This window comes from Tachyglossus aculeatus, chromosome 1 (assembly GCF_015852505.1).
Source record: "Tachyglossus aculeatus isolate mTacAcu1 chromosome 1, mTacAcu1.pri, whole genome shotgun sequence".
In the NCBI taxonomy this organism is placed as follows: domain Eukaryota; kingdom Metazoa; phylum Chordata; class Mammalia; order Monotremata; family Tachyglossidae; genus Tachyglossus; species Tachyglossus aculeatus.
The window spans coordinates 154,385,079-154,397,938 of NC_052066.1; the positions used below are offsets into that span (position 1 = coordinate 154,385,079).

Here is a 12,860-nt window from a genome sequence, read left to right on the forward strand (position 1 = left end):
GGTATTTACTGAGCACTTACTGCAGGTAGAGTCCTGTACTAAGCGCTTGGAAGTATAATACAACAGAGGTGGTAGACACGTTCCCTGCACCTTGTTTAGAATCAATCAATTAATCAGTGGTATTTATGGAGTGCTTACTGTGTGCAGAGCACTGTACTAAGCATCTAAGCCCAAATTCTGCACTTAGAAACTCAAGTCCTGCAACATTCTTGGTCTCACGAGAAGACTATTCATTCACCTCTTGCTTCAGAGATTGTATCTAATTCTGCAAAATTTTGGTTTACAAATGTCAACCCATAGGATCATTTCAACCGAAAGGAATCGAGAAAAAGTGATATGGAAGAGAGAAGACATCTGATTACCAGGTTGGTTACTTGATCACAATACTTTTTGCAGTTATTTTAACATGCTTTTATACTTTAAGGAATATTAATAGTTACCATACATTTTGCTGCTACATGATCCAAATTGAATTAAAAATATTAATCTCTAAATAATCTCTTTTCTAAATGTAATTAGAGACTTGGTGGAAAAGACAGGGGCTGAGAATCAGGAGACCCAGATGCCAGTAGAGGCTCTGCTACTGGACTGCCCATATGGCTTTGAGCAAATCATTTAACTTCTCTGTGACTCACTTTCCTTACCTGCAAGATGGGGATTCAACATCTGTTCTCCCTCCCTCTTAGACTCTGAGTCCCATGTGGAACAGAGCCTGTGTTTGATCTGATTGTATTTACCCCAGAGATTAGCAGAGTTCTTGACATATACAAACTACTTAAAAATACCATGATGGTTATTATTATTATCATCATCATCGTTATCACCCCAATGCATAAGGGAGGAGAGAAAACAGGAGCCTGTACAACAGTAATGCAGAAACGATTTCAGAAAAATTGAGTTTAATGCTTTTTTGGCTTGGGCAAGTACGGCATGTGTCTTTCATTATGGTATTGGCACAATCTAATTATGAAAAATGTATAGAAAGGGCATGGTAAGTGAAAGGAAATAAGAGAAATGATCTGTGGAAACTTGTAACTCTTGATAACTTGAGTCCAATTGCAAGTTCATTATTAAGCAGCCCTTTGTAACTGATTTTATGATTAAGTAGCACTAAGAAAAGGTAGAAAGGTCAAAAATATTTTGACGACTAGTTATTTAATTTTGCTTGAATAGACATTCTGCTAGGCTATTGTTTAACGTTGAGAGATTACTGCTCCAGAGAAATCATACATTCAAATGTAGAAAACCGGAAAATACCTAATAATCTGTCAAGAACTGAGGTGGATGTCTGGGACTGGAGCATCTTACAGACTGTGATTGTTATGGTCTCTGAAATTCCCCAAGATGAATTATCATAAAAATGAGAAATGCATAACCAGATTCTGTAATATCTTCAGAGTTAATTTGTCATTGAAACGTATACTTTAGTTGAAAGTAAAATTTTCAAATAACCGGCTTCTTGATTGAGAATTTAGCAATATAACAAGTGTGGCCTAGTGGAAAGAGCACGGGGCTGTGAGTCAGAAGATCTGGGTTCTAATCCTGGTTCTACCACGTAATAGCTGTGTGACCTTGGGCAAGACACTTAGCTTCTCTGTGCCTCACTTTCCTCATCTGTCAAATGGAAATTCATTGCCTAGTCGCCCTCTTCCTTAGATCGTGAGCCACATGTGCGATACAAACTGTGACTGATCCAGTATCCACCCCAACACTTTGTACAGTGTTTGTCACAGAGTGACCACTTAACAAATACCAATTAAGAATTTTCAATCTCCTATATTTACAATTCCTTGGAGAAGCAGCACGGCACAGTGGATAGAGCACAGGCTTGGGAGTCAGAAGGACCTCGGTTTTAATCCCGGCTCTGCCACCTGTCTGCTATGTGACTTTTGGCAAGTCACTTTACTTCTCAGTGCCTTAGTTACCTCATCTGTAAAATAGAGATCAAGACTGTGAGCCCTATATGGGACAGAGACTGTGTCTCCCCCTCGTCCCCCTCTCCATCCCCGTGTTACCTCCTTCCCTTCCCCACAGCACCTGTATATATGTATATATGGTTGTACATATTTATTACTCTGTTTATTTATTTATTTATTTATTTTACTTGTACATTTCTATCCTACTTATTTTGTTGGTATGTTTGGTTCTGTTCTCTGTCTCCCCCTTTTAGACTGTGAGCCCACTATCGGGTAGGGACTGTCTCTATGTGATGCCAATTTGTACTTCCCAAGCGCTTAGTACAGTGCTCTGCACATAGTAAGCGCTCAATAAATACGATTGATTGATTGATTGATTGTGTCCAACCTGGTCATTTTGTATGTACTCCAGCGCTCAGTACAGTAACTGACACATAGCAAGCGCTTAACAAATACCATTTAAAAAAAAAATCCTCCAAATCTGATGGCCTCAGTGGGCATTTAACCTCACTTTTCCCTCTCAGTTTTCTCTTCTTTGAAATGGATATTGTATGCAGGCTACCTTTCAATTTCATAAAAATGCATAGGATTGTTGAAGGAAAAGTGCTAAAGCAACTTAAGATTCTCAGAAAAAAAGAAGCTTATGAATTCAAATTACTAGAATTATATATGAAATAATTGATTGTATTGAAAAGAGCATGAGACCTGGAGTCAGGAGACCTGAGTTCACATTATTTAGCCTCCCTATGCCTCAGTTTCCTCAACTGTCAAATGGGGATAAGATAGAGTGTGAGCCTCAGGTGGGACCCAGACAGTGTATAACCTGATCTATCTCTGCGCTAAAACATATCATCATCATCATCATCATCAATTGTATTTATTGAGCCCTTACTGTGTGCAGAGCACTGTACTAAGTGCTTGGGAAGTACAAGTTGGCAACATATAGAGACAGTCCCTACCCAACAGTGGGCTCACAGTCTAATAGGGGGAGACAGAGAACAAAACCAAACATACTAACAAAATAAAATAAATAGAATAGATATGGACAAGTAAAGTAAATAAATAGAGTAACAAATATGTACAAACATATATACATATATACAGGTGCTGTGGGGAAGGGAAGGAGGTAAGATGGGGGGGATGGAGAGGGGGACGAGGAGGAGAGGAAGGAAGGGGCTCAGTCTGGGAAGGCCTCCTGGAGGAGGTGAGCTCTCAGTAGGGCCTTGAAGGGAGGAAGAGAGCTAGCTTGGTGGATGGGCAGAGGGAGGGCATTCCAGGCCCGGGGGATGACGTGGGCTGGGGGTCAATGGCGGGACAGGCGAGAATGAGGTACGGTGAGGAGATTAGCGGCGGAAGAGCGGAGGGTGCGGGCTGGGCTGGAGAAGGAGAGAAGGGAGGTGAGGTAGGAGGGGACGAGGTGATGGACAGCCTTGAAGCCCAGGGTGAGGAGTTTCTGCCTGATGCGCAGATTGATTGGTAGCCACTGGAGATTTTTGAGGAGGGGAGTAACATGCCCAGAGTGTTTCTGGACAAAGACAATCCAGGCAGCAGCATGAAGTATGGATTGAAGTGGGGAGAGACATGAGGATGGGAGATCAGAGAGAAGGCTGATGCAGTAGTCCAGACAGGATAGGATGAGAGCTTGAACGAGAAGCGTAGCGGTGTGGATGGAGAGAAAAGGGCGGATCTTAGCAGTGTTGTGGAGCTGAGACTGGCAGGTTTTGGTGACGGCTTGGATGTGAGGGGTTAATGAGAGAGCAGAGTCGAGGATGACACCAAGGTTGCGGGCTTGTGAGATGGGAAAGATGGTAGTGCCGTCAACAGAGATGGGAAAGTCAGGGAGAGGGCAGGGTTTGGGAGGGAAGACAAGGAGTTCAGTCTTGGACATGTTGAGTTTTAGGTGGCGGGCAGACATCCAGATGGAGATGTCCTGAAGGCAGGAGGAGATGCGAGCCTGGAGAGAGGGGGAGAGAGCAGGGGCAGAGATGTAGATCTGGGTGTCATCAGCGTAGAGATGATAGTTGAAGCCATGGGAGCGAATGAGGTCACCAAGGGAGTGAGTGTAGATGGAGAACAGAAGGGGACCAAGCACTGAACCTTGGGGAACCCCCACAGTAAGGGGATGGGAGGGGGAGGAGGAGTCTGCAAAAGAGACTGAGAATGAACGACCGGAGAGATAAGAGGAGAACCAGGAGAGGATGGAGTCTGTGAAGCCAAGGTCAGATAGCGTGTTGAGGAGAAGGGGGTGGTCCACAGTGTCGAAGGCAGCTGAGAGGTCGAGGTGGATTAGGATAGAGTATGAGCCGTTGGATTTTGCAAGCAGGAGGTCATTGGTGACCTTTGAGAGGGCAGTTTCCGTGGAATGTAGGGGACGGAAGCCAGACTGGAGGGGGTCGAGGAGAGGACATAGTGTTTTAATCAGTGCCATCATCATCATAATAATATCTGTTTTGGTTTCATTCAGTCAATCATTAGAATTTATTGAGAGCCTCATTAAGAGCACCATACTATGTGCTTGATGCGGAAAACAGAATTACTAGACATGACCTTTTCCCCCCAGGAGCTTACAGTGCAAGACTGTAAGCTTGTTGTTGGCAGGGAATGTATCTGTTATATTGTTATATTGAACTCGTTCGTGCTTAGTGCAGTGCTGTGCACACAGTAAGCACTCAGTAAATATGATTGGACTGAATGACTAAAATTATAGATGGGGAAATAATTAGAGTATAAAGATATGTACATAAGGGCTCCAGGGGCAGTGTGGAACTGGGGGCAAGTAGGTGTGATTTGAGTGTTAAAGTGGCACAAAGTGCAGAAGTAGCAAGGGTTGTTTTGTTTTTGTGGGAGTTTTATTGTACTTGTTAAGCACTTACTATATGCCAGGCACTGTACTAAGTGCTGGGGTCAAAATAAGAGAATCAGGTTGGACTCATATGGGGTTCACAGTCTAAGCTGGAGGGAGGAGGATTTAATTCCCATTTTACAGATGAGATACCTGAGGTACAGAGACATCAAGTGACTTGAACAAGGTCATGCAGCAGACATGTGGCAGAGCAAGGATTTGAACCCGAGGCCTCTGACTCCTAGGCTCATGCTTTTTCTACTAAGCCACGCTGGTTTAATGTGGCCTAATGGAAGGGATAGAGGGAGGGGAGAATAAAAATGAATCAGGGAAGGCCCCTTGGAGGAGATGTAATTTCCAAAGAGCTTTACTGAGGTTTAAAGCGTTCAATCACCCTGCCCGCTCCTACCTCACCTCCATACTCTCCTAGTAGTAATAATAATAATAATAATAATGGTATTTTTTAAGCGCTTACTTTGTGCAAAGCACTGTTCTAAGTGCTGGGGAGGTTACAAGCTGATCAGGTTGTCCCATGGGGGGCTCACAGTTTTAATCCTCATTTTACAGATGAGGTAACTGAGGCACAGAGAAGTTGAGACTTGCTCAAAGTCACATAGCTGACACTTGGCGGAGCCTGGATTTGAACCCATGACCTCTGACTCCAAAGCCCGTGCTCTTTCCACTGAGCCCCGCACACTTCACACCTCTAATGCTAACTTACTTGCTTACAATTACTCTCCCCACCTTCAAAACCTTATTGAAGGTATATCTCCTCCAAGAGGCCTTCCTTCCCTGACTAAGCCCTCCTTTCTTTTTCTTCCATTCCCTTCTGCATCTCCCTAACTCACTCCCTTTATTCATTCCCCCCTCCCAGCCCCAGAGCACTTATGTGCATATCTGAAATTTATTTATTTATATTAATGTCTGTCTCCTCCTCTAGACTGTAAGCTCACTGTGGGCAGGGAATGTGCCTGTTAAATTGTTATAAGGTATTTAATACAGTGCTTTGTACCCAGTAAGTGCTCAATAAAAATGATTGGTTGATTGGGAGAGGAATAGTTAGATGTGAACAAGGAGAGAGTTCTAGTTAGAAGGGAGAGTGAGGAGAAGGTTGGTGGTAGGAGAGGCAAAAATGAGGCCAAGGGAGTAGGTCATTTGAGGGGAATGAAGGAGCTGGGGTGTGGTGGGGAAAGGGAGTTGTGAAGTTGCAGGGAGAGAGCAGGTGGTCAGGAATTTCTCTATAGGGAGCAGAAGGGCAGCCATTTGTGCAGGAGGGGATGTGGGAGGAGAAGAGGAAAGGATCTGGGAGGGAAAGTGAGGTCAGTTTTATACACACTCGGTTCGAGGTGTCTGTGGGACATTGAATCAATCAGTCAATCAATGGTATTTATTGAGGGGCAGCATGGCTTAGTGGAAAGAGCTTGGGCTTGGGAGTCAGAGGTCATGGGTTCTAATCCCACCTCCACCGTTTACCAGCTATGTGACTTTGGGCAAGTCACTTAACTTCTCTGTGGCTCAGTTCCCTCAGCTGTAAAATGAGGATGAAGACTGTGAGCCCCATGTGGGACAACCTCAATAATAATGATAATAATGATGGCATTTGTTAAGTACTTACTATGGGCTAAGTACTTTTGTAAGCACTGGGGGGAATACAAGGTAATCAGGTCATCCCACATGGGGCTCATGGTCCTAATCCCCATTTTACAGATGAGGGAACTGAGGCCCAGAGAAGTTGTGACTTGCCCAAAGTCACACAGCTGACAAGTGGTGGAGCTGGGATTAGAACTCATGACCTCTGACTCCCAAGCCCGTGCTCTTTCCACTGAGCCACACTGCTTCTCACAATGTCTTGTATCTACCCCAGCACTTAGAATAGTGCTTGGCACATAATAAGCGCTTAACAAATACCATCATCATTATTATTATTGAGTGCTTCCCGGGTACAGAGCACTGTACTAAGCACTTGGGAGAGTGCAGTGCAACAGAGTTGATAGACACGTTCCCTGCCCACAATGAGCTTACAGTCTAGAGAGGGAGAAAGACAATAATATGAGTAAGTAATTTATAATATTTAATTTATAGGTATTACATAAGTACTTTAGGCGGCTGAGGGTGGGGTGAATACCAAATGCCCGAAGGATATAGATGACACAGAAGGGAGTGGGAGCCAGGGAAGAGAGGGATTAATCAGGGAAGGCCTCTTGAGGGAGATGTGACCTTAGAAGATGTGATGTCCATAAATTGATGAATTGGAAGCAGGGAGAAATGCAAGATTGCAGGGGAGAGATGTCAGGGAAAGTGAAGTAGATTTGGGAAGCGTCTGCATAGAGGTGGTAATTGAATCGGTCGGAGTGGATCTGCTTTGCCGGGATGAGAGGATAAAGTCAGAAGAGAACAGAAGCCAGAACAGAATCTTAGGGTCAACCAAAGTAAGGGAGTGGGAGGCAGAGGAAGAACTGGTGAAAGAGACTGAGTAGGACTGGCCAGAAAATGAGGAAACCCAAAGAGAACAAAGCCAGTAAAACCAGAATTAGATAGTATTTTTAGAAGAGAGTTGAAGGTAGCCGAGAAGTTGTTGAGGATTAGGATAGAGAAGGGACTAGAAAGTACTGTTTGAAATGAAAAATGGGACTAACACAACCTAGTAGTTAGAGCTTTTGAATGGGAGGAAAGAGATAATAATAGTAATTGTGGTATTTGTTAAGCACTTACTATGCAAATGCTTACTTACATAGTAACAATGGAAACAATTGCATCGCTTTGAAGCAGAAATTCCAGCTGTACTAGTACAGTATCAGGCACTGTACTAAGTGCTGGGGTAGATATGAGATTAGATCTGTACATGGGGCTCACAGTCTAAGTAGGAGGGAGAACAGGTATTGAATGCCCATTTTGCAGATGAAAGACCTGAGGCACAGAGAAGTTAAGTGGCTTGCCCAAGATCACAGAGCAGACAAGTGGTAGAGCCCAGGTCCAGCTTTGCCATTGCTAATCTTTGTAGTAAGAATTGTGGTGATGATAATCTAGACCATAAGCTCCTTCTAGGCAGAATGTGTCTATCACCTCTATTGTATTGTTCTCTCTCAAGCATTTAGTACAGTATTCTGCAAAGAGTGAGTGCTCAATAAATTCTGTGGATTGACTTGTTAAGCACTTACTATAAGCCAAGTACTGTATTAAGCCCTGGGGTAGAGACAAAATAATGGGGTCAGACACAGTCCCTTTCCCAGACAGGGCTTGCAATCTAAGTAGGGGGAGAATATATATTAAATCCCTATTTTACAGATGAGGTAACCGTACCCAGAGAAGTTAAGTGAATTGCCCAAGGTCACACAGGAGGCAATAGCTGTTCTCCCTGCTACTTAGAGTGTGAGCCTCATGTGGGAGAGGGATTGTCTCCAATCTGATTAGCTTGTATCTACCCCATCATCAATCATATTTATTGAGCGCTTACTATGTGCAGAGCACTGTACTAAGCGCTTGGGAAGTACAAATTGGTAACATATAGAGACAGTCCCTACCCAACAGTGGGCTCACAGTGCTTAGAGCAGTGCTTAACATAGCAAGCAGCGTGAGAAGCGGCATGGCTCTATGGAAAGGGCACAGGCTTGGGAGTCAGAGGTCATAGGTTCAAATTCTGGCTCCGCCACTTGTCAGCTGTGTGACTTTGGGAAAGTCACTTAACTTCTCTGTGCCTCAGTTACCTCATCTGTAAAATGGGGATTAAGATTGTGAACCCCAGGTGGGGCAACCTGATCACCTTGTATCCTCCCCGGCACTTAGAACAGTGCTTTGTATATAGTAAGCACTTAACAAATGCCATCATTATTTATAGCAAGCACTTAAACACCCTCATTATTATTAAGTGGCGGAGGCAGAACTCGAACCCAGGTCCTTTGACTACCAGATTAGGGCTCTTTCCACTAGGTCACATTGCTTCTCTTGTAATCTCAGGCAAGGCACTTAACTTCTCCATTACTTGGCTCCCTCATCTGCAAAATAGGGATAATATTACTAGGTTTATTTGGGAAATCTAGTGATTGTGTTCAATCTTTTGAATTCCAGTAAGGTCTAGCAGTTTGCAGAAATTCATTCATTCATTCAATAGTATTTATTGAGCGCTTACTGTGTGCAGAGCACTGTACTAAGTGCCTGGGAAGTACAAGTTGGCAACATATAGAGACGGTCCCTACCCAACAATGGGCTCACAGTCTAGAGGGTGGAGTCGACAACAAAACAGGTGTTAAGTCATCAGAATAAAAGGGAATAAATAATTCACAGAATATTCACAGAATAAATGTGTTCCCTTTCATTCATTCATTCAATCGTATTGAGTGCTTAATGTGTGCAGAGCACTGTACTAAGTGCTTGGGAAGTACAAGTTGGCAACATCATCATCATCATCAATCGTATTTATTGAGCGCTTACTATGTGCAGAGCACTGTACTAAGCGCTTGGGGAGTACAAATTGGCAACATATAGAGACAGTCCCTACCCAACAGTGGGCTCACAGTCTAAAAGGGGGAGACAGAGAACAAAACCAAACATACTAACAAAATAAAATAAATAGAATAGATATGTACAAATAAAATAAATAAATAAATAGAGGAATAAATAGGTACAAACATATATACATATATACAGGTGCTGTGGGGAAGGGAAGGAGGTAAGATGTGGGGGGGATGGAGAGGGGAACGAGGGGGAGAGGAAGGAAGGGGCTCAGTCTGGGAAGGCCTCCTGGAGGAGGTGAGCTCTCAGCAGGGCCTTGAAGGGAGGAAGAGAGCTAGCTTGGCGGATGGGCAGAGGGAGGGCATTCCAGGCCCGGGGGATGACGTGGGCCGGGGGTCGATGGCGGGACAGGTGAGAGCGAGGTACGATGAGGAGATCAGTGGTGGAGGAGCGGAGGGTGCGGACTAGGCTGTAGAAGGAGAGAAGGGAGGTGAGGTATGAGGGGGCGAGGTGATGGACAGCCTTGAAGCCCAGGGTGAGGAGTTTCTGCCTGATGCGCAGATTGATTGGTAGCCACTGGAGATTTTTGAGGAGGGGAGTGATATGCCCAGAGCGTTTCTGGACAGAGATAATCCGGGCAGCATATAGAGATGGTCCCTACCCAACAGCAGGCTCACAGTCTAGAGGGGGGAGACAGACAACAAAACAGGTGTCAAGTCATCGGAATAAAAGGGAAGAAATAATTTACAGAATAAATGTGTTCCCTTTCATTCATTCGTTCAATCGTATTGAGCGCTTACTGTGTGCAGAGCACTGTACTAAGCACTTGGGAAGTACAAGTTGGCAACATATAGAGACGGTCCCTACCCAACAGCGGGCTCACAGTCACTGCATCAACAAGATTATGAGTCTAATGCAGATTTTTGATCCCTTTTCTCTTGTTCCCTTTTAAAGGAAGAATAACAACTCTGGAGAGGCTAATGAGGAAGGAAGCTCAACTATCCACACTGACTCAATTACTCCTTTTGCGCAACATCAAGATACAATGTATTTTATCTTGTTCCTTTGGTTGCTGGTATACTGCCTATTGGTCTTCCCTCAACTTGATATCAACAGACTTTGATTGGGTCTGAATAATAAATGATAGTCATTGGATTAATATTTTTTGCGGTGTATGTGCAGGCAAACTGATGTCATCCAAGTTGACTCCAAATAAGTATATAGCCAATCAGATTCACTGATTTCTTGACTGCCTCTGTAAGATGTCGCACGTTTTCTATTTTATCTGTGTAAATAAGAGTAGGATGTGTGGGTGATTTATTACATGCAATTTTGTACCTGTGTGTGCCTTGCTTTGTAAAATGTCAAATACGTCTAGCAGCCGTCAGAAGAGACTTGTATTCAAAACTCTGTTCTACAAAAACAGTCGGTGGGGCGGGAGGGGGAAACAATTACATCGCTCTGAAGTAGAAATCGCCCAACACAGTGTTCAGCCCAGGGCATGGTAGGGTGTCTAATACTGTGTTTAAGATTGCAGTTTTCACTTCAACATTCAGATACTTGCTAGGAAGGAAAATGATAGCTTTTTTCCTTCAGGAAGTCATGTTTGAGCAAAGCCACTTGACTTCCACATCTCTGTTGAGCTGCAATGTATCTGTATTGTTGATTGACATGGCCTTTTCTTGGACTTGGTGAAGGAAGTGCACCCCTGTGATCCTGGAATTGTGCTATCCAGGTGAAGGAAGCTGGTGAGGGCAGAAGGAACTAGGCTTTGAGCTGGCATGCCCACACTTCCAGCATTTCTTTTCTAAGCCAGTCGCAAACTGAAAAACCAAAAATTGGGACCTTCCAGTTCTACAGAAGCTGCTGACCCCAGAGGGAAAGAGGTGCACAACAAAAGAATGGAGCTCTAGAAGGGGAACCCCAATTCACCAGGGCTCCTGAGGGATGGGGGAATTTGAAGGGGGTTCATGGTCAAGGAAAACCAAAGTTTTTCCAGGGACTCTGGGAATGTCTTTGCAGGCACTGCAGACATATGTGTTGAAAATAATGTTAGTTTCAGAGCCACTGTGGTTTAGGCCAGCAAGCCATCTGAAAGCTTAATTTGAAGAAGAAGCAGAAGGCTGTCTTGCCTCTTTTGCTCTCCAGACCCTCTCTCCTCCCACCCCTTCTTCAACTTTCCCATCTTTCCAAGCAGTATCTCAAGTGGAGACCTCTCATCTCCTTTTAAAATCTACCCCCTCCACCGACACCTCTGATCCACTTTATCAAAACGCTTGAGCCTTCACTTCTTCCTTCCCTGACTGCCACCTTCAACTGTTCCCTTTCCAATGGCTTCTTCCCCATTGCTTTCAAACATTCTCCTGTATCTCATATGCTACAGAAACCCTCCCTTGACCCCTCGGTTTTCTCCAGTTATCACCCCATCTTCCTCCTCACATTCCTCTCCAAAACCCCTTGAGCTGGTTGTCTACACCTGCTGCTTCCTCTTCCTCTCCTTCAATTATCTCCTTGACTTCTCTCCAATCTAGCTTCCACCCTCCACTCCATGGAAACTCCCCTCCTTAAGGTTACCAACAACCACCTTCCTGCCAAATCAAATAACCTCTACTTCATCTTAACCTTAGCTGCCTTGACATTAAGGACCTTCTCCTTAAAACATTATCTAACCTTGGCTTCACTGACACTGCTCTCTCCTGGTTCTCCTCCTATCTCTCTGGCCACCCTTCTCAATCTCTTTCATAGGCTCCTCCTCTGCCTCCCACTCTCTAACTTTAGGGGTCCCCTTCTATTATCTATCTACATCTTCTTGAAGAACTCATTCCCACTCACTGCTTAAACTTCCATCTCTATGTGGATGATTTATAAATCTACCTCTCCAGCCCTGACCTCTCTCCTTCTTGGCAGTCTCATATTTCCTGTTGCCTTCAGTACATCTTTACTTGGATGTCCTGCTGACATCTCAAATTGAACATGTTTAGGATTTATCTTTCCACCCAACCCCTATCTTCCCACTGTCTTTATTATGACTGAAGACAACACCACTATCTTCCCGATCTCAAAAGCCTGAAACATTGGCATTGTCCTTGACTCATCTCTCTCATTCATCCCACATATTCAATCTGTCTCCAAATCCTCTTCTACCTGCACAGTATCACTAAAACCCATCCTATCCTCTCTATCGAAACTGATACCTCACTGATCCAAGCACTTATAATAATAATAATGGCATTTATTAAGCGGTTACTATGTGCAAAGCACTGTCCTTTCCCACCTTGGCTACTGCAACAGCCTCCTCGCTGTCCTCCCTGCCTTCTGTCTCTTCCCACTCCGGTCCTTACTTCATTCTGCTGCCTGAATCTTTTTTCTTAATGAAAGCTCAGTCCACATCTCCCCACTCCTCAAGAACCTCCGACAGTTTCCCATCCACATTTGCATCAAACAGAAACTCCTTAACCATAAGCTTTAAAGCACTCATTGAGCTCTCCCCATCCTACCTTACCTTGCTGATTTCCAATTACTACCCAGCCTGTATACTTCACTTTTCCAATACCAGCCTCCTTGCTATCACAATCTCATCTATCTAGCTGTTGACCCCTTGCCCACATCCTCCTTCAGGTCTTCAACTCCCTCCCCTTTCGTATTTGACAGAG

At 44.2% G+C, this 12,860-nt stretch overlaps 1 protein-coding gene across 1 annotated transcript in view; it reads left to right on the plus strand.

Annotated features, from left to right (window-relative positions):
- CLMN (calmin) overlaps positions 1-10,362 on the plus strand; it is a 133,756-nt gene extending 123,394 nt beyond the window's left edge. Inside the window, exons 12-13 of the mRNA XM_038766346.1 lie at positions 301-365; positions 10,162-10,362. Coding sequence (XP_038622274.1) covers positions 301-365; positions 10,162-10,330 — 234 coding nt within the window. The 3' untranslated portion in view covers positions 10,331-10,362. The remainder of the gene's footprint in view (positions 1-300; positions 366-10,161) is intronic.
- The last annotated feature ends 2,498 nt before the right edge of the window (positions 10,363-12,860 follow it).